We start from the raw sequence: 21985 nt of genomic DNA, 5'->3' as shown, positions 1-21985 counted from the left end.
CAGTGCCAGCCGGAGCTCGGAGGGCTCACCTCGACCCGCTGCTGCAAGGAGCAACACCCAGCGCCGCGTGCGAGGGGAGACGGCAGCACCCAGGCGCGGTCTGGCCGCCCCTGCCGACAGGAGCCTTCTGCAGGTCCTTACAGCCATGAGCGAGGCAAGCTGCCTCAGGAATACAGTCACGGCTAACTCCTCTCTTGTAAGAAAAATGTTACCAAAAAGCAACCAGGTAGTCAAACCCCTGTGATGTTCAGTCTTAGTTTATCTTCTTCCATATCAAGAGTCTCCTCCAAAAAGCCTTGCTAATACACTGCCCCTGTGTTGGCCAATTAACCCAGCGCCGACGTTTTCAGTATCTATTGATCTTATTTAGCAGGCTTCCCGACAAAACCAACCAGACCAGCCAACAGTGTATCTGTATCTGCATTTATCTGCTATCTGCTATGAAACACCTACATTAAAACACACAGATGAAAACTCTACTTCAGCAGTGTTGATACCAGAAGTGCTCAAAATAAGCTCCGCACAACCTGAAGGTAGGCTGCACACCGCTCCATCTCTTCAGCTCCTATCTACATCACCAAGCTAAGACAGTCTGAATTACATTTTCCTGCAATTAACAGAGTAGCTACCAGGAGGACTGGAGCTGGGAATGAAGCCGTGGTGAGACCCTCCAGTCAGAAACGGGATCGGGAGAAGCCGGCTGGAGAAAAATCTCTGTGCTTGGAACGAGCCTGAGGCGGGTGCAGCGCTGGGCTGGCCGCAGGCATTCTGCGACCTCAACGCAACTGCAGGCTCATACTTGGGTTCTTCCGCAGGGCTCACCACCCCTTAGAGATGCTAGAGACATTCTGAAAAGCTTTCCAAAGTTTGCCAGGCTCACAGGCTGGACAAAGGACATTACAGAAGCCTGAAACCATGACTTGAGCAATTTCAAGATTGATACAGTAAGTCCCTATTATAATTTTCCCTTAAAGTCAGTGTAAAATTCTCCAAATGCAGTAAATCAATTAAATACTGGTTCCACAGATTCTTCAAATTCTTAATTTCCTAAGTCTTTTAAAGGATACGTAACTTTTTACTAAAAGAAAAGATCAACTTCAAAAATTCATGAGTTTGGGTTGAAAGGAAGGTATCTGAAAGCTACTGGAGCTGACTTTAAGACAGCTTTTTCTCCCTCCCATCTTAACCTGGCTAAATTTATGGTCTAATTTCAAAAATGGAGAGCAGAAACACATGTGAAAGCATGCCAACAATTACTTTCCAGTGCAGCCATTGACTCCCTATGTAAATCAGAGGCTCACAGGTACAAGTGGCTTGGTTGTGGCACTAATGTGCTTGCAGGCTCTGATCCATCACCAGAAAGAGCTGATCATGGGGCAGAGGCAGTGGTTTTGAACCCAGCCTGCGCCTCTTGTTTCTAGGAAGGTCTCACCTCCACCACAGGGACACAGCAGAATTCTGCGTCGCTGCTGAACCACGGGGACACACTGCTGCTGGGAGCCTCAGCTCCTCATGTGGGCACCTCCCCGTGCCCCGCTCCCCGTGCCCCCTCCAAACCCGCAGGCAGAAAACCTGGTTGCAAAGAGCGTTTTTCTGCAGCTCCTCCAGGAGCCGTGGCAGCTTAGGCACCACACAAAGAGCAGGACAGATAATAAGGAAACTGACTCAAGAGGGAAAAACCTCATGTCCTCCTGCAACCAAAGATAAACAACACTGGTAAACAACAGTGGCTAAAGAGCGGAGTGATTGGGTAGGACAGTGAAGTATCTTGACAGCAATAACATTTACAATAATGCAAATCTGAGCCACCAAAGTATATGCAAACTAACCAGCAAGCAACATTATAAAAAATAAAGTGATATTAAATAATCTGTTCAGCCTTTTTGTCACCTGCAACAAATTAGACTTTCAATATGCAAAACATCTTCCTTCCAGAAAAACAAATGATCATGATTTCATTTAATTGTAATTTAATGAGGCATAATGTACTTTTTAAAGTGATATACACCAGGTGTGTGGTGAGGAAACCGGCCCAGCCAGACAAACCCTACTGTTTCTATTTTTGAGAAAACCCTAAAGCCAGCCAGGGACTGTTTTCATTTCTGCAAATTATGTTTCTGCTGGAGGGGGTGAGGGAGGGAAACCCACAGCATTCGTACATTTGTTGTAAAATTCCATTGGCTAAATTAGCTCATTCCGACTTACTTACATCTCACATATTAAAAAAAAAATAAAATTTAGAAAATTGGCAGTTTGCAGAGTAATCAACTCTGCAAACCTAAAAAAAGATCTTCAAGGACTAGAAAGTCTCAAAGCGATTTTTAATAGCCAAACAGATCTTCTGTACCAAACACAGCTCTCAGGATACGTTTTAGGACACTTGATAATATCTTTGTTTTTCCACTCCTGTACATCACTTTTAAAACTGATGCTGAAGAGACAACTGATGAAAAGTTTCATGTTCACACAGGCTGTGCTTGCAAACGAGGCGTGTGCTCACCCTGAGACAAGGACTCTGCGCAGGCACAGTTCGGTTTACCCTTGGAACTTGCATCATTTTTAAAATTATACACTGGACCCATAATTGACTTTAAAAAAATAATACCACTAGTGGAGAAAGGAGCACATGTCCAATCAAAATAAAAAAGTCATTGGATCTATTTAAGGTAGCAGTAATTTTGACAGTGCTTTTTCAAACTAGCTGCCATGTAGTCCTTCAAGCCAGCAAAGTCATGGTCATGGAGGTTCGCTTGGCACTCATCCTATGAAACCCCGTCTGTGAACTTATTTCTTCTATTCTCATTAGCTACAGAATTCCGGGACAAACAGCTCTGCAAGACAATGCAGCAGGATGCACAGTGACCGTTACTCAGACCCCTGCACCCGAAGGACCACCTGCCCACCCTTCAAGGCCAACACAAAGGCTTGACCAAAGCCCACAGAAGGTGAGCAGAGCCCTTCTGCCTCCTCCTGAAGGGCTGTGGCTCAGGCCCCGAGGGGGTGTCCCTGAGATCTCAGGGGACAGCAGCCTGCACTGCCAGTGACCGGACACAGCACCCTTTTGCAAACAGAGCTTTTCAATAGCAATCGGATGGGTGTGATGTGGCCATGACGGAGCGCAGCCCAGACACCGATACCCTGCCAGTGGAGAAGGATGAGGCCCATCAGGAGACTTGCAAGCACTGGCCAGGACCCCACATGCACCAGGTCTGATGACTTGGATGGGAGCTGTGCTCTCCCCCGTACAGACCTAATCCATGTGTCGATGAGAGCAGGAACTAAGGTTAACAAGGTTCAAAACAGGCTTTGGACAATCAAAATGCTGGCCAAGGCAAAAATTTAAGTAAACCCAACTAATGTGCTAAACCTCAGTTCTTCTGTTCTGTATAAGGAGATTATATGTGTAACAGACTAAAAAAGCACAAACACTTTTTTCATACTTTGGGTTTACTTGTGCCTCTCCATACCTCAGCTATTGCCAAAAGCAACAGAGAAAATGCTGAAATACTAGAAAAATATTGTTCCTGTAATACTTAAAGTTCCAAGTACTTTCAGCCCAGTACTTGTAACTGAGTCACAACAGAAAAACTGTTCTGTTCCCCTGAGGTATAGATGTGACTCTGGTCAGGATCAGAAAACGTGGGGATTTCTTCAAATTCAACAGCCGAATCTTAACGATCAGTGATGTAAACCTGCCCAGTCTCAGCATCCCGGCTCAGCACGTGAGGCCCATTTCCAGCATGGCAGGCAGCACTTGGGGACCCCTGGTTAGCTACTCATTCCTCCTGAACTACAATGAAATTGTACCTTCAGCATACAACAACAAACTTGATTTTGCTGGGCTAGAATGACTGTTTATATTTGAAATTGTCTGCTCTTGCAACTGAAAGCTAGAGGAGGCAGGTCAGCCCGGGCAGCTCTGCAGCAGAAGCGCTGACTTCTCATAACCCTTCAAGGAAATAAAGCGTCTCCACCTGCTGTGTTCGCCCATCAAGGCAGGCTTTTACCATGACATCTCTTCGCCTCTCTGCATTTACTCCAGGTCCCACCTTCAATATTGTCTTCTGGGCTGAACAAGATACATTCAACAATTCAAAAAGTACTTCTCTGTCTCCAAGTATACAGCACTCAACAAGGACCTCTATATGAAGTACCTGTAGCCTTCTTAGGAGTCAAGCTCATTTTCAAACGCTCACTGCTTTGTTTCCAACCCTTGCATCTCTTCCTAATCCCAGCTAGGATATGAAGCAGAAATGCTGGAAGTCTCTTAGAAACGCTTATCCTGGCAACATGTTCAGTCCAATTTTGCTGAGCAAAATTGCTTTAGATAACCAGCAGAAATTTTTGAGTGGTTAGTCGAACCAAGTACCTTCATATCCACCCTGTCATGGTTTCCATCAGGCAAAGCTGCATTTGCACCCTGTTCCCTGACCAACTCTTCTGTCTCAATGGGCAAAACGTTAGGTGCCACGTTCGTGTCAGTTCATGAGAACCTCAGAACTCAAAGGACTTTGACTGGTTTCCATCAGTATGAATGGGAGACCGGCTGTCTCCCAGTACCCTCCAGTGTAGCTGAATGCATCATATCAGCCCCTCATTTAAAAGAAATCTCCTGATCTCTAGATTCACCGCCTACAGCCAGAGTATGAGCCTCGTTCTTAAACTCATTTAACTAATGCTAAAATACATACATCTCAGGAGAGCGCTGCTTAGGCACAAAGCATTTAGAGGCTGATTTGAATAAAACTTATCCAGGGTGCAACAATGACAATTTGATTTTTATTATTAAAAATGAAGTGTTTAAATCCTCAAAGAAAATGCCTTTATTGCATTAGTTTAATAAAGCCTCTTTTTTATTATGGTATCTCTTTTTATGAGGGAAGACAGGATGTGTATGTGGAGCTGAATGTCGATACGTGGGGAAAAGGAGGCAGAGAAAGCCGACCACCTGCAGCTACAGAGTGCCATCATTTATATGACATGCATGTCAAATCCTTCGTACCGAAATATGCCAGAAAATGAGCAAGACACACAGCTCGTGCACACTCTGTATATCCATGCATTTGCTTCCAAGGCCCAGGACTCCTGTGCATCAGCTGGGCAGGCAGCAGCCGCCTCCTACAAGCACACATTCTGAAAGCCTGACTCACATGCTGCTTAAGATCTTTTCATTCAGCCTATTGAATACAATTAAGCTAATTGAAACTGAAATTTTGGGCAGTGCACAACCCACTGTTGGAACAAATATCCCATGTACCAAAAATCTGCAATTTATTAAATTAAGCACTTCCCTTACAGACTGCCTTCTTTCCTGTGAGTACAACAGAACGCTGCTTGTGCCGCACTACACACAAGAATAAAACAAGCAGGCAGCATGAAAGGGTTTCATGCAATAAGAGAGAGTTTTCTATGGGGGGAAAAACCAACAAAAAATCCCCCCCAAAACCAAAGCCAGAACCCTTGCTAATTGAAAGTCTGTGCGTAATGGGGCAGACAGCATAGTGATGAATGCCGCATGACACTAGGTATCAGGCAGAGAATTGAAGCTGCTCGTCTTCCTCTCACTTAAGTTAAAGGGGAAATTATTTGCAAAAGGAATTCTGTCCAGGACTTGGCTCACGAACAAGCAGAGGTGGAAGAGTTGGTTATTTCGACAAAATGTATTGCTAATCTTAAAGCCTCTTAGAGGACCCTTTTCTGATCCCACTTCAGTTTGGGGGAATTTTGCCAAAGAAAGTAGAATTAGACATAAATGAGAGGTCACCACCCACCTCCCTCCTTGCCTGCCTCCAAAGTCTTTCTTTGGAGCTTCCTTACCCACCCTGCTCATGCTTTCAGAGCCCCAACCCCTCAGCAACTGACTGGAGACACTTCTGCATGCTGTAGAGGCATGACTGCCCCTTACTCGTTGCAGAAGTCTGGACTTGCCGGCAGTCGCACCAGAAGCTGGGGTACCTCCAGCATCGATCCTGCTTCTCCCTATGTCTCCACCCATTCCTGCAGCCAAGGTGCGGCTGAATCCCTCGAACAAGGTGGATCAGTTTAGTTTACCTCATCATAAACTTCACTGCACCCAAGGCTGGCAGAGTTGCCTCCTCCCTGTGCCGTTACTTCCTTTATCCGAAGAGGTGCGGTTAGGCACTTGCTAGCCGGGCAGGAGCTGAGCTGGGCAGGAGCTGCCTTCCTATCTGCACACTGGAAGGCCAATGCTCTCACCCGGAGCTACTCGGGGCAGGAGGGAGGGAGCAGTGCTCTTTGGGAAGAGAGTTACAAGCAGCCAGAACATGCCCGGTGTTTTTACCCAGCTCTCTTTGTATCTGGCACCACAACTGTTTCATTCAAAAAGCCTCAGGTTCACGGGTATTTCCAGTTTTTGAGGCTGTTCAGTAAAACAAGCACTGGCCACTTGCCCAAACATTTTACTAGTTTTGGCTATTATGTCAAAACATTGGCAAAAAAAAAAAGAGGCTTAGGAAAAAAAGAAAGATATAAACAGAAACACTCACTCAGTCTATAGGCTTTGCAGGCCACTGAGCGCTCCTGAGGAGCAGAGAGGCCATTCACTGAGCCAGTGATTTAGGCTGGACTGTTACAGCCAGCCTGACCGACCATCCTGACTGCGACTCCATGAGCCTGCGGCAAAGAGGGATGGATGCTGAGCAAGCGGGGAGAGGAAAGAGAGTATGTACATTTTCCTCTTGCAAAGCAGGAGGATTCAAATGACTTATTTTTCCAGCTAGGATTCTGAAGAACACGGAGCGTTTCAGCACCTCCGGATTTGCTAAAAAACTTTCCAGAGAAGGATAAGGAAAATCCAAGTGAGCATTTTAATGCATTTCCTTTAAAACAATCGCTCTTTTTTTCTGTAACCACCACCACCTGCCCATTTCTCCGTACATTATCACCTGTGATAAGCAAGCTTTGGTTATTACAACTTTCTGGCTGCAACCCGAATGCTGTAATAGGAGATGTTATAGTGCAAGAGGGAGATGGCACAAGGGCTCTGCCCTGAGGATGATCGAAATCACACTATTCTCCTCCAGGAAGAAGCCTGTAGCCTTGGTAACAGCTTTAGCCAGCAGTCCCCTTGTCCTGCCTCCCATTTCACAGCAGCTCAGCACACCAACCTGAAGGATGCCTGTGCTTTTAGAGGCTACTAGTCACCTGGCTACCCTGATTTAAAGGTGATGCGTGCTTCAGCCAGGTAGGCATTTTCGGAGAACTCCAGCCTGCACCGACAGCCCCTTTGACTTTACTGAACTGTTTGAGACCAACGATGGACAGCTGCTCCCCCTGCACATTAAAGCCTTCTCACCTTCTGCAGCCTGTACCTTGCAGGCACTTCCTTCACTCTGGCCTTTGCAAAGCTTCAGCTGCTTTTAAAAATGTGCACAAGGCAATTCCAAGTGCGAGGTGCATCTGCTCTGCCTCTGACAGCTGGGCTTCTCTTGTGGATTTGCAGTATTAATCAGACTTTTCCTTGCTTTTTTCTCAAGATTGAATGGTTTTATACAATCAAAAAGTGCCAAAGTCTTACAGAAAGCAAAGCATTCACTAATGAATGTTTTAACAGCAAATTCAGCTTACAGCTTGGCTGCATGTCAACAGACTTTCTGAAATGCCCTCCATTTTAAAACAAAGACATCAGGTATGATCATGTAACTCTAAAAGTGTTTGATGGACCTCACGCAGCTCTCTGCCTTCCGTTCAAACCCACTCACTCTCTTGCACATAGTTTTTAAGACCCAGACAAGGATGCCCAGTTTTCCACTAGCAAGCTATTAGCTCATAGCAGCAGTCCAAACAAAGGAAACAATATTTCAGTAAACAATACATTCACATCAAGGAGCGTACAGATTTCCACCTTACCAGTCACAGCCCAGCAGAGCTGCAAAAGGAAGCCGAGGCCAAGGATCTCGGCCATGAAGAACTTGGCCACAAACTGCATCATACCCATCTCAACAGGGCTCCCAAAACAGGGCAGAAGAGCCCTGGTTCCACTCCTTGGGCTATACCACCTTCTTGACCAGTCTGGATAGTGATGCACTGGAGTCCACAAGAGAGGACCGTTCCTGGAGTTAAAAACTGTAGTGCTGCCAGTTTCTGCCAGAGCACGGAAGGCTACACAGAACCTAAGAGGGTATCTTTCCAACACACACCATTCCTACCATTGCTGAGCACATTGTAAGCAACACCAGCTTAGACAAACATGGTAGTGTGCACCACCGTTTTAAATGTTTTTAAGGTTGTGTAGGAATTTCCTACTCACTAAAAACACCTTCAATAACTATGTTGTCTCTGTGGGTCTGAGAACTCTCTTCCACCTGTCATGTTTGCTGAATAAGTAAGTGTTTAGATTCTACAGTCGGGTGAATTAAAATTGTGATGCTGACTCCCTAAAATGCAATAAAAAGAAGGGGCAGAAGCTGGTCCAAGGCATTTACTAAAAATCAGTCATGCACACTCCAAAGGTTCCTCATACCCAGTTTCAAATAAATGTGAAAATGTTCACTTTGGAACTTTCTGTTTGGAAGAGACCCTCTTTGTGGTAGCACAGCCTGGGCCAGCTCCTAGCCAATGCCCCACGCAGCTCTCCGTGCCCGCAGCAGGTACGGAGCCGCTCGATGTTCAGTGCCCAGCTCCGAGTGGGCCCTTGGTGGGAGCGCTGTGCCCCAGGAAATGCCCAGGATTTGGCACACAGCCTGAAGTGCTTTGTTTTCACGTGTGCAGACAACACAGCCACAGGTATAAGCAAATAGTTGTCTTAGGCTGTGTATTTCCAACTTTCAGAGGAAGATCTGGATGTTTCATAAACCATACAACTGCACTTCTCCTTCTGATGACCCTCCTTAGGTCCTCCTCCTCACACATACATGCATACATACATGTGCCAGCCATTTGTTCTGATGGATTTAGCCTAGTTTGGATCAAAGCTTCCTCTACTTCACTTAACAGATTTGCTCAGATGGAAGGTCTCAAGGGAGAAATAATGTCAGTAAGAGGGGGTTTTTCAGCATTGAGTATGTAGGTCATTGGACTTTAAATTAGAGAATAGTTTATCTATTAAACAAGCCTCATAGTACATATTTCATGAAGCTATACTTAATTATAGGGTAATGTGCACCACAGAGTTTCTATGGAGAAAGATGAAGCAGTGGCCCATAATGCAGTGATTAATACAATTATTAGCTGGCTGGCATACAGCATCTATTACTTGGTACCATCATGAGGAACAACAGACCTCCAGTTTCTAAGGCTGGTACTTCCTGTGAAATGCAACAAACCCAAACATTTCCAGAGAGAAATGCATGCCTCTCTGTACTTCCTGAGCAGAGGATCCTTGGAGGCAGCAGGGGGAATGCAGGGAGGTCAGAGTAGATTTGAACTTCTACTTCAAGTGCCTTCTACGGAGTTTGCTTCTCCACTACGGGTGTGTGGGAACATCATGCATCTGCTGCTGCGCAGTGCAAGGCTGACTGACTGAGCATGTCTTCTTAATCCCTCAAACAGTCTCCAATGTGAGGAGAGCTTGATTTGAGCTGAGGACAGGGAAGCGTAAGTATGTACCTACACCCTCTTGCCACAGCAATGGCTCCTAGGGACACGATGCACTACATGTAAGATCCACTGGTCTTATACATTAAGGGCCCGTAGACTAATGAAACACAGCCATGGGATGAGCAAATCTTTTACAGATGTTTAAGACTTGCCTGTTCTGGAATCACTGTCATGGACTGTATAGTACATCGTATTACCTGTGATGGAGGGCTAAGAAGTAGGTGATTTCTTTCCTTTTATATAAAATTATATGCCTGAACTCCTGTAATGAAGACATCAAAATCAGGGAAGATTTTTTTTTTTGTTTTTAAAGAAAAGCCAGAGAAGTTAGCACACCCTAAGATAAATGTCAGCAGGAGTACTGACAAAAAAAGTGATACTAAGTCTGAATTACAGACACCTTTTTATATACTGAACTCAGATGTAAACCAGTCAGAGGACAGAGCATCACATCCCATCTGCAGGTGCAGCCCTGCCCAGGAAAGGTGCTTGGCACCTTCTCAAAGAGCATTACTTTGGCATGTGCACTCAGTGCTGCTCAGGTCTGTGCTTTCGATGAGTGAGCCCACTCCGAATGGTTACACACCTGGTGTCCTAAGTCATACAGAGCATTTGAAAATGCTGTCAGGTGTGACTGCCCACAGTCACACTGCCAGGAGCCACTGAAGTCAGGAAGAAACCACATTTCACCCAAAGACCTGCTTAACATCCTAAACCCACCAAATCTATGCAGGAGGTGTAAGAAGACCCAAAAAACCCCCATCACCACCAGCAAACCATACTGCAGCTGATTTAGCGCAGATTTTGGATTATCTATCAAAAGTGTGGCGCAATCTCTGCCATAGCTGCTATGAAGCACCAGAGCAGACACACTGCTGTGCCACTGCCAGGCAGAGGCCAGAGCAGTCTGTACCACGTGCTCACCTCTTCCCTGCTGTCCTGGCAAGTCAATACACAGTGTTTGGTCAATAACATGCAAGGTGTGTGGGTTCCTGGACACGCAGCATCACAACTCTGCCTCGTTTTAAATAACAAGCAGAACCATTGATTTAACACACACGTTGCATGACCGCTTTCTCGCTGGGGAACGAGCTTTTGGTTTAACAGCAGACTTGGGCACTACCAACCCAGCTCTCCCCATCTGGCTGAAGCTGAGCCTCCTGTTCAGTGACAATGGCAAAACCCTCGCTGGCAACATTACTGCTGACCTCCCGCTCAAGTTCAGAATATGTCATTCTGTCAGTACCATCTACCTTGATTATACCAGGCTTTATATACAACGGGTTATGATCCCAGAGGGATGAAAAGCTTTTCCAAATTAAAAGCAGCATTTTAAAGAGGAAATACTCATACATTCCTATGTAGTTTTCATTTGATATCCTCAAGGCTAACCCCAGAACTCAAAGTCATGTTGATTGGAAGTGAATGTTTTTTTCTGAGTGCAGCCATCTTATGAATTTAATGGAAGAAGGGAAGTAATAAAAATGTGCTCCATACTTTAATTAGTTCCCTCATAACATGGCATTTCCAAAATGGCAGTGCCAAAGAAAATCATTAATCCAGATCAGACAAAGGTGCTGTATGGGGCAAGGGACAGACCTCCAGGAGACATACACACACTCCTTTTTTCTCTCACTGGTACAGCTTACCTCGAAGACCAACTCCTACCTGCACAAAAGAAATCTGTACCAATATTAAATGCTAAGCCAGTTTCCCTTTCTTTAGCCTTGCTACAGAGCATCACAAAACTGACAGTTCATACTTTGTATGCCTTGACTGGCAGCAGGATACATGTCAACGGCCAGTGTTCCTGGACACACATTCCTCCCCTGTACACCAGGTCGTAAGCTTAAGCTGATGTTATCGTGTGATCATTTCAACATCTGCATTTCACCAGGCGAGTGAGAAAACCTGTGTCAGATGTATGAAATCAAACACGATGTGCTGCAAATGGCAGGCATCTTCCCCAGCAGGCAGTCCTTAGGCCTATGCACACTTGTCTCACACATTTCTGGTGGCAGGAGCCCCTGGCACTGTTGCGGCATCAGTTGCAACACAGGAAGGAACTGAGGAAGTGACAGAGACCCAAAGACACCTCAGACTCTCACTGCCTCTTGTTCCTTCTTCCTGGCCACCAGGCAGGGACAGAAGTTTATATGCCCAGAGAGGAACTCAGGGAAGAACTGCAGGAGCAGTGTTACTGCCGGAGAGCACAGCTCAGGTAACGGCACGGGGGAGACCAAAGGCAAATGAGCAGCTGCTCCAGGAAGAAACAGCCTTGTTCAAGCTCAACGGGGCGGGGAGGGGGGGGGGGGGGGCGGCGAGGGGTGGTGGTGGCGGGGGGTGTCAACCCGTTTCTGTGGCACACCTCCCGCCTCGATCTGCAGCAACCACACAGCCCCACAAGAGCCACAACTCTGCCCCCTCAGTGCTTCCTGGTTATAGAACAGAAATTGATACCTGTGTGCGGTTGAATGCTACTCTTGCAAAGACAGCTTGAGACACGCTGGCTCTCTTCAGCTCATCTCTGACTTGCTGGTAAATATCTGGAGAGACTTCCACCGACGAATTTGATGGCTCGGGTTTGACAGCTCTAGGGATGGGCGGATGATTCAAGAACTGCTGGTTGATAGCTTGCGGGTGCTGGTGAGCCAGTAGCCGGCTGACAGCAATCTGTTGGTTTATCAGATGGGCCATTGCTATCTGCTGCCTCACCAGTTGTGGACTGAGCTGAGGAGACAGGAGCCCAGGGTTTATCATTGTCTGCATCGTTGGCACTTGGTTTCGGATTGGAGTACTGTGGTGAATTTGGCCATGAGGAGACTGTTCATTAGTTTTTCCCAAGGTTGCCAGCTGGTTGATATTTGGTAAGTGCATGGGACGTTGACCAAGAACACAATAGTCTGAAAGGTTTTCTCTTTCCACTCTTTCCACTGTTAAAAGAGAAAAATTAGTTTGCTGTCATTTCAGTTTGCACTTACAAGAGGACCATTAGGGTAACGGTTACTGCAGGTGACCGTACACAACAGCCACTGCTTTAGTTTGCAAAGCTACACTTGCATAAAAGCTTCACAGAAACATAAGCAAAGGCAGCACAAAGTAAAAGCAACAACAATAATTAACATTCTTTTGGACTTCTCAGGCATCACCCACTGCTCAGGAAGCCTCCTATCAAACTGGCAGCAGATATCCTCTCTAGACTCATTTCCTGAAGAAATTAGCTTGGACATTTACACTGTCACTAACTTTTGGATCTCTCACACCCAAATGAGTAATGTTAAAAGGGGTCAATATTCCAGCACCACTGGCACCTAGGTGAAGGAAAGAAACCTGAATTAGCATCCAGTCACACAAACCCCACGGAAGCCAGGCCACTCGCTGGGCAGCTCACAGAACAGCTCCTCCTTACGAACTCAGCAACTATTATCTTTTCTGACATAACAGCACCTTGCGTGGATAAAGCGGTCTGGTAATGCCAGGTCACCCAGGTCACTACAGCAGAATCACGCTGCTTGCGTGAAAGCATGCTGCAAACCCGTGCAATGCACACATGAGAAAACGTGAAAGCAGTGTTCCTCTAGCCAAAGCCTCACTGCTTCGAGTCAGTCCAGAAACCTTAAAGCATCTCTGCATGAAGGTCTACTTTAAAGAAACGGACGTCACTCTCTTCAAACAACCTTTGTTTAGCACAACAAAGACCAGCGATCCCTAAGTGACACCATGCTACAAAAAATGAAATGCTACACACAAAATGCATATATTGTAGTTTTATAAGCTGATACATACTGTCCCTTTGAAATCTCCTATGTCAGCGATATTGCAATAGCTTTCATGTAACTGCAAAACTAAATACACATATTACAAAACTAAGCTTCCTTTAAAAGTAGTACTTGAAATAGAATATGAAGTTTAAAAAGTACACAAATACAATTATTACTTAGATAATTTTAAGTAATCAGAAGTCATTTTACAGTACGTTGCAGTTTCCACGAGCCTCACTACATGCAAATGCATAGACATTTATATAGTGATCTGATAAAAAAGTTTTCAGGGATGCGTATCATACAACTAGAAAACTACTACCTCATCCCTGTATTGCTCTGAGCAAATAACAAGATAGGATTCATTTCATAAATACCATAATACTATTATAACTTGTGTAATGATTAACAACTGCACAAGGCTTTGAACTCTTTTTTTAAACTTAATCTATATAAAGCTTTGAAGCTTTACACAGTTAATACTCAGGATGACAGTTTACTGATGACTTTCTCCGTCTCCTTCTAAATAGGAAGACAGCTCTTTTCACCTTCCAGAGCTAATCTCCGACAGAGAGGGCTGAATTCTCACTGGGGAGGGGGTCATGCCCTGAACACACACAAACACACACAGTTACTATCTTCAGAGCTGCCATTCTGGAACATCACAAGGACTGAATTTTACAACTAGGTGAATTAGAACCCAAGATTTTCTTCTAACTCACTCTTGCCATTCTTTTGAAGGAAAAACCCACAACATCTTTAACCTTCCATAAAAAAAATATCTTTAAACAAATCTTTTAAAACAAAAATCAAGCATTTCTAAGAAAATTATTAATTCCATTCTCCCACAAAAGCCAATGTTTCAACCCAACTAAGTCAGTGCTTTTTGTGCAGTATATTTCAACTATGAAAGGCAATGCCATGCATGCAACACACAAACACCGTCATCAGCAAATGACCATTCTGCTACGTTACTCACGGGCTGCCAGAGACATAATGCTGTGTTTCAGTTTGCTGAAAATACTGAGAATTCCTGTTCAAACGCTGCTGCCCATGATGTCAGCAGGCCTCCCTGAAAGCCAGGTACAGAAAGCTCTACACCGCTAGTCTCTGGCTTTAGGGACGGACATGACATCAAGGTGAAGTGTGAAATACGAGTAGTGTTAATACCAGGGATGGGGCTGGCGTCGATACAGAGATGTCGTGTGCGGGCAGGGGAGTGGGGAAGAGGGACTACTTTGACACAGCCCCAGACCACATCCTGCGACATGGACAACTCAGAGCCCACGTGGCCACACTAACTATTGCCTCCTCAGCCTCTCCGCAGTAAGCCTGCACCTGGGTAATGTCAGTAAATACACACAGTTGCCAGCAAAACCAAATGTAATTATTCAAAGGTGCAGCAGCTACTTGGCAGTCCAGAATTAATCTGATGTAAATAGAACAAAAACATTGCTCAGTGTACATGAAATAATTGGAGCATCCTGCTACAGGAAAACACAACAAGAACTGCTTTTGGTCTTCATTTAAACCCCTAGAAATCTATAGTCCTTCAAATAGGAGTTTCAGAAGAGCTGAAATAAGTTCTGATCTATTTTGTAGTTTAAGGAACACTCAGAGAATAAGTCACTGAAACCAACAAATTACTACTTGTTATAACACAAAAACAGTAACCAAGTGTTTTTGAAAACTTGGTGAGAAATAAATATAAATAACATTCACTTTCTGGGCTGAACCACATTTGCCAAGTTTCCACCCACTCCTGACTTTAGTGCCAAGTTACAAACCCCTATAAAAATAAAGTTTAAGATGAAAAGGCTGCCAGGCTGTTAATCTCTGCAGTGCTACTTGGAATTACAATTACACAAAGACATCACCTGACCTGCTTCCATAGGTGTATTTTTTCCCTTATTATCAGTTTCCTTTTTCGATCACACAAGACTATATAGCCACGCATATACTCCCAATAAACAAACCAGATTCTAGTCACTTCAACCACTTCAATAATAAAAGGTTACCACTAACAGTTACACTGGATGGAAAAAATGTGCATTACTCAACTCCTCAAGACTCTTTTCTTCTCTAACACATTGCCCATATCAGATTCCCTGTTGTTCCTTGGTAGCTATGGATTGGTAAGGCTCTGTGGGGCTGGACAGAAGCAAGCCTGAGACAACCCCGAGATGGAGACTGGCACTGCCCTGGGAAGCAGGCCAGCTTGCCAGGAATGCTCTAAGAAAAAAGGGATACAGGAGCCACAAAGCTGCTGCAACACCAGTGTTTTGCCTCAGCCCTTCCTCAGACAGGGTTTTTCCATTTGCATCCTCCACCTTCCACGTTCCTACCCCATTACAGTCCTTCCCTTACCCTTCCCTTGTTTGCTCTTGCTCCACTCCAAGTGGGGATACATTCACAGCTCTTGTAGTCCTGTATCAACTGGCTAGTACTTGAGTATATTGGAATACAAAGCAGTGAAGACAGAGCAGCAGGACCTTAAACTGGGTGCTGTCTACATTCAAGTATTGCCGATAAACTTCCCTCTGCTAGTGACGCCTGTGCTGGTTAAACGAAAGCTGGTTCAGGAGGCTGTTACCCACCTCCATCTGTGGTATGACCACAGCAAAAGACATAGCAGCACTCCCCTCTTCTCCCTGCATCACGCTGCCTGCTACGCGATTCTGCAGCTCTTTGCTTGATGAGCTCTTTTACACCAAGTACAATGGCACTGTCGCATTTCAGAGCCACCCACCCTTCCAAAGCCATACACTAGGTTGGCAGATGCAAGGTATCTGGACAACAGGTACTGTGCTAAGCTCAGCAAGCAGCTCTTGAGCACTCCAGGATAGCATCTGCCCTTCATTTTCCCTATAACCCGCCCCCCACTCCCCCAACCAGTACCTCTGCAAGACAGTCAGAAACCAACATAATCCCCAGAATGGGAGCAGCAAATTGTCGTATTTCAATGTTCCTTTCTCTTCTTATAATGATTACCACGTGTGTCAATGTATTTCAACTCCATACTGAGTTAGAAACTTCCTGGATACAGCACAAAAGGACTCCAGCGCACCCTTCCCCTGTGCGATGCTCTTAACCTCTACCCAAATCTTCCTTGCGCAGTCGAGCAGCTGACGCAGTCCACAGCACAATAGCTTGGGGTGGTCCACATGCAACTTTCCATTTGAAATAAAACCAGCTCAAAAGATTTAAAATAAGATTTATTTCTCCACCTTCCCTTCCCCTCACCCTTTATTTTCACTGAGTTGTTAATAGGAACATTCTGACAAACAGCCTGTGGGGCATTTCGGGCTTATGAGCAGCACGGAATTGACTGACAGCACTGGAAACCAAATTCCTATGCACAATAACGGATGCGGCAGCAAGAGCAAGAGTGTAACATGTCTCCCAGCACCGCGCTGCAGCGGGGACGCAGAGGACCCACCAGCACCCATGGCCCACCGAGTCCTGAGCTTTTCAGTCCCGCAGGCATACAGGCACTTCACCCCAGAGTAGGAAGGGGCTGGTAAAGAAACATTTTGTAATAAGTTACTAGCCGGCAGAATTGCCATGCTTCAATTGTGACAGGATGTCACCACCCAGGGCTGTTCTCCAGTGTTCCAGAGTGTGCTGCTTTGTTTCATTTATTATTTAAAACCTGGTGATCATAAAAGCCATTACCAGCAGTGGTCACGGCCAAGCAGGGAGAGCTCTGTGAACTCTGATGTGCCCTGCGCTACACTCGAGAGAGAAAGGTTCCCACAGCTTCTCCTGGCTTAGCACCATCCTACTCACTGGAGCAAGACCTGAACTCTGGAGCCATGCCCAGGGGACGAAGCACTCCCGGGCACTGTACCACCCGCTGCCTCGGGGAGACAGGGCTGCTGTGTGACACCAAGAGGGTGCCCTCTTGCTTATGCTACATAATTATCAACTACCACTTTGTAAATAACGGAACAACTCCAGCGCACAGGAGGAGCTTTTAAAGTGGTAATTCTGTATCTTTTAATCTATAATTAGGATAATTACTTATTTCTTTTAATCACAGCCCACTTAACCACTTCAGTGCAAAGGGCTGGTCTGAAGAGTCTCATTTTCATTCAACATCTAAACTTCCTATTTACCCAAAGTCATTCACTGACTTCATTCAGTGACTGATCTCTGCCTGGGCCATTTGTTCCTGCAGTCAGGACCAGAGAAAAAACAGGTTGGTTGGAGAGGCAGACTTGATAAGAAGCTGTAACTTTCAAAACCTTTCCCTTCCTCTACTCCTGCAGGGTAGCAAATAACCTCAAAACAGCTATAGAGCACATACAGAAATGGTTTGGCCGCCGGCTGTGAGTAGCAAAGGCCTTCATCCAAGCCTAATGGAAAACAGACAGGAAAGGCCATTGTCTGTTCTTTGTTGTGTGGCAAATTGTTCAGTTCCCACCAAAGCACAAATCATTATTTTTGTATTTAGAAGAACCATCCTTAAAAGCATGCCTTCGATCAGCATCGGTTTCAGGTGAACTAAGCGCAGAGAACTAACATCGCTGACTCGCTGTGCAGCTGGCCTTCTCCCTCCCTTGTCCTGAAGACTGGATCCAAGTCATCCCTTGGGACACAGACATGCTAACATGTCTTCTGTCAATTCTGCTTAAACACAGCAAGTCACATTCCTCCCACAGGCTCTCCCTGGACTACACTGCTACCAAAGGTGCTTGCAGAAGAGAAGAATTTAACCTATTATCTTATTTTTAGATTATTTTGGGGTTACTGTACGGGTTCAGGAGGGCACATAAAAGTATCATCTCAGTTCTTCATAATCACGTTAACATCATTTGTAGACAGGACATGTCAGATCCATCTGGCAGAGAAAAGCATCATGTCAAACGGGCTTCGGTGACCACCTGTCTAATGCATGAATATTGGTCAGGTGAAATGGAAAAGGAGAAGCAGGGCAAACATCACTCAGAACTGTCTAACAGAAACACAGAGTGTGCTGGTGTAGATTGACTGATGTTCTCACCTGATATAAAATTATCTCCCTTTCTGTCCAACTACTGTGACAGACAGAAGCCTGTCCTGCTGTTTCAGTACTAAACTCCCCATCCCTTGTGCAACCCCCCCAGGAGATACGTATGCATTTCTTCCTGACTTGTAACATCAGAGATGGTGAAAGGAATGAGACAGAACACAAACACCATACACCATCACAGCAGACATATAAACTTTTCAGATACTTTGAGTAAACAGAATTCAATTCTGCTCTCAGAGCAAGGTATTCCATGACATCCATGGGATCACGGACAGCCATATTGCAGCTTTCACACCGGGAAAGCTTATGCCTGTACCTAAGCTTCAGGTTTTCCTCCCGTGTCAATCTAATCTCCACTGATGCTCACTTTCCAAAACCTCCTTTCTTTTTGAGCTAACGTGTTGCTGTTTGGCAGGACACAAAAACATGTTTTTAAATATCAAGGAAAATTAATTCTGCAGATTAAAAAAAGTGTTTTCTCTTTAGAAAACAGATGACCATTCTTTACTAAAAATTCAAGGGTGGCTGGGCAGAAGTCCCAGCCTCAGCACACAACCAGTCCTCACTGAGAAGAGCACTGTCCTTGGAACAGGAGACATCTTAAAACCATGAAGTTGAGCGACATTATTTGAGCAGGTTTGGCGAGTATCTCTTAATTAAGAAAGGTATAATGTCGCAGCACAGCAGGGACAAGGCATGGGACAAGTGGCTAGGCAGTTTCTCTTTTGAGAAAGGTTCCCAGCTTTTGCTGTACTGGTGTATGTTCCCTGAAGCAGCGATGGCTGCAGCACCAGCCACTCGCACGCGCAAGAGATGGCATTCAGCTAACTGCACGTACCCTTCTGCCACGACACATACTATTAAGAGTGAGAGTCACTGCTCCAAAGCAGACAGAAGGCATGAAAGACATTATGCAAAGTTGAAAGTCATATATGCATTTACTTTAGATAAAAGTTAAGCTTAAGTAGGGGAAAAAGAAAAACACAACAAAACACAAAACAAAAAAAAAAAACCCAGAGGGTGTGTTTTAATTCTCTTTACAGAGAGAATAGCCAGGAGGGCCACAGCCCACAGCGCCCCTGGAACGCACTGCAGTGGGTAAATTGTTTCGTAACAATACACACGCACACATCCCCCCAACTGGCACTTAACGTCAGGGACAATGCTGAAATACAAAATGCTGATGTGGGTGTGGAAAATAGCAGTCAAGGGGTCTATAACTCTTGCCGGATCTTAACAACCTTAAACTTGTATTTCTAGAGAGATGCCCCTTTATCCTCATTAGCGAAGCCAATGAACTCCTGTCCTCATACAACAGCACAGCAGGCCACAAACAAAGGGGATGTCTCCGAGTCAGAGATGATCTTCAGGTCATGTATGTCACCTAGATGCTGAAAAGCTTGCCTGCGAATGATGCTATTTTCTTTCCCGTTTCCTTCAGAAAGTGAGGAAAATCCTATTTTTAGTGAAATAAATACACAGTCTGGAGTGTAAAAGTAAGCAAAGGAAAAATTACAGTCATGTCAAGAGCCACACAGCTGACCTGAATGACCCTAACTGGCACTGTGACCAACAGCCAAACAACGCATGGAATAATCTCTTCTTAAAAAACTTAGTATTTCTGCCTCAGTCTTGTTCGTTCAAAAGGTAAAAGGTCAAGATCTATATGTGCATATATATATATGTACATACATATATACAAACCCTTCTGTCTATAGAGAGAGATATACGCTCGCATGTACCAATAAATAGGGTATTTTTAAAAGTCAAAAACGTTGCTTGGGAAAGATCTGGTGTGCCTTTTCATGAGGCTTCCACAACATCTGCTTCTGAGGAACAATTAAAAACTATTCCTCAAAGCACATAACGACAATTTTCCCCAGACTCACACTGGCATTATCACCGTGCTGCAATCCTAGGTTCCTTCAGCCTGGAAATAAGCAAGCTGGGAGCCCTTCTGAATCCTGTTCCTAACCTCTCTCAACCTGCAACAGGCTCTAGAATACATGATAAGACAAACAGATTGCTCTGTCTATCCATTATGGGAAGTAAGCAAACACACTTTCAAGAATAAAACAGCACACAAACAACAAATCAGTAATACTGGAAAAATCAAAGAGCAGCCAAAGCAGATTCTCAATTTAAGGAAGCCATTAACGCTTTTTCTTACATTCCTGATCTGCTGAAATAGAAATAACTGAGCCCTCCTCCTTTAAACTGAAAAGCCTCATCATTTCACAAAAACTTTGGGACAGCCACAGCCTCAGAACTCACATCACAGAAAGCTGTATTTTGACAGCCACTGACGGCAGGACCAGAAGTGAAATGTTCTTAATATGCAGACAAAGAAAATACATCTTTTTATTTGTAAGTTCACAACGTATTTATCCCTCCCCTTCGCCTTCCTAACTTCCTCCCACCAAGCTAAGTTGTGTCACCAGGCAAAAAGAAAAAATTCACACCAGTTAAGAGTTTCAGTTGTGAAAGAATTCTGATGCAGTGATAGTCCTTCTGATAAAAATAGAAAACACGACACTGAGAAGTGAAATATCTACCGAGAAACAGAGCTAAAAAATATCTGGAATGCTACAAACCCAAAACTCTGGGCAATGAGTAGGTAACTGGTACAGGTATGACCCCTTGCCAATGATCTGAGTTGCACGGCAAAGTTCTGAAATGCTTCTCTCCATACATACTACAAATGTATACATATATCATTACTTACAAAGTGTTATTTTTGTTTGTGCATCCATTTGTTCACCAAATTAAGAATCAATGCAAGCCTTTTAAACAATTATTCAAATCCTAAATTTTGACAGTACCTTCTCCCAGCTTCAGCAAGTTCAGCATCTAGAGAAACCAGACTAATGGTTCTCAGATTGAAAGGAGTATCCCTGTGGGACTGGGCTGGACAGTGGGAGAACCCCTCGACTAAGCCATGGCTGTGCAGTTGCCATCAATTAATACGTAACCTTTATTAAAAAGGGGAAATTCTGATTCTTCATTCAGGTAGGCTTAAACACACTTAAACACCATCATGCATGCACGACTGTGTATTAAAATGCCTCATAGCCTCAAAAAGAAGAAGAAAAAAGTAAATAAAAAGAGTGGGGAAAAAAGGCCTCATGTAGTAATATTGAGTTCACTCACGGTGCATATTCTGAACAAAATTATAATACAAACTAATGGGCTTAATTACCACCCCAAATGATTACAGACATCCATGGGGGGAAGAGAAAGGTCACAGAACCGTAAGCTTTTTGTTTCCCAACTACTATACATTTTCCATTAGAACAGTGTTAACATAAGCTCTCCTTCAAATGTATATGTGCATCCCAAGGAGACTGCAAAGAGCGGACATCCTGTTACAAACTCACTCATGCCCGTGCACGGATCCCAAGTGGTAGGCTCTGAGCCAGGAGGAAGCAAAAAGCCTCCAAACTCACACCAGCCAGTTCCCAAATCTGTCTGTATACTTAGTCTCGTGCCGCTGAGTAAACTGTGAAGGTCTAAAAACCTTAAGGGGCTGGGGTGGGATAGCAGAAAAAATTCAAGCAGAAATTTATTCTAGCATCGCCTTGACACAAGACAAAATTACCATGCTGAGCTGAACCAACTGAAAACTTTTTTTAAATTACAAGCATAAATAGTT

General features: G+C 44.7%; 1 protein-coding gene and 1 long non-coding RNA gene across 2 annotated transcripts in view; one reads left to right on the top strand and one right to left on the bottom strand.

Moving 5' to 3' along the window:
• The window catches only part of SATB2 (SATB homeobox 2), a 136515-nt gene that overhangs the window by 43579 nt on the left and 70951 nt on the right, over positions 1–21985 (bottom strand). The window contains exon 7 of the mRNA XM_056350123.1: positions 12019–12491. Coding sequence (XP_056206098.1) covers positions 12019–12491 — 473 coding nt within the window. The remainder of the gene's footprint in view (positions 1–12018; positions 12492–21985) is intronic.
• LOC130154226 (uncharacterized) lies at positions 11654–13426 on the top strand. The gene is made up of 2 exons (XR_008823648.1): positions 11654–11779; positions 12701–13426. It is a non-coding gene; the product is annotated as an uncharacterized LOC130154226 (long non-coding RNA).

Source organism: Falco biarmicus, chromosome 8 (assembly GCF_023638135.1).
Source record: "Falco biarmicus isolate bFalBia1 chromosome 8, bFalBia1.pri, whole genome shotgun sequence".
Classification (NCBI taxonomy): Eukaryota; Metazoa; Chordata; class Aves; order Falconiformes; family Falconidae; genus Falco; species Falco biarmicus.
This window is presented reverse-complemented; position numbering and strand designations above follow the sequence as displayed.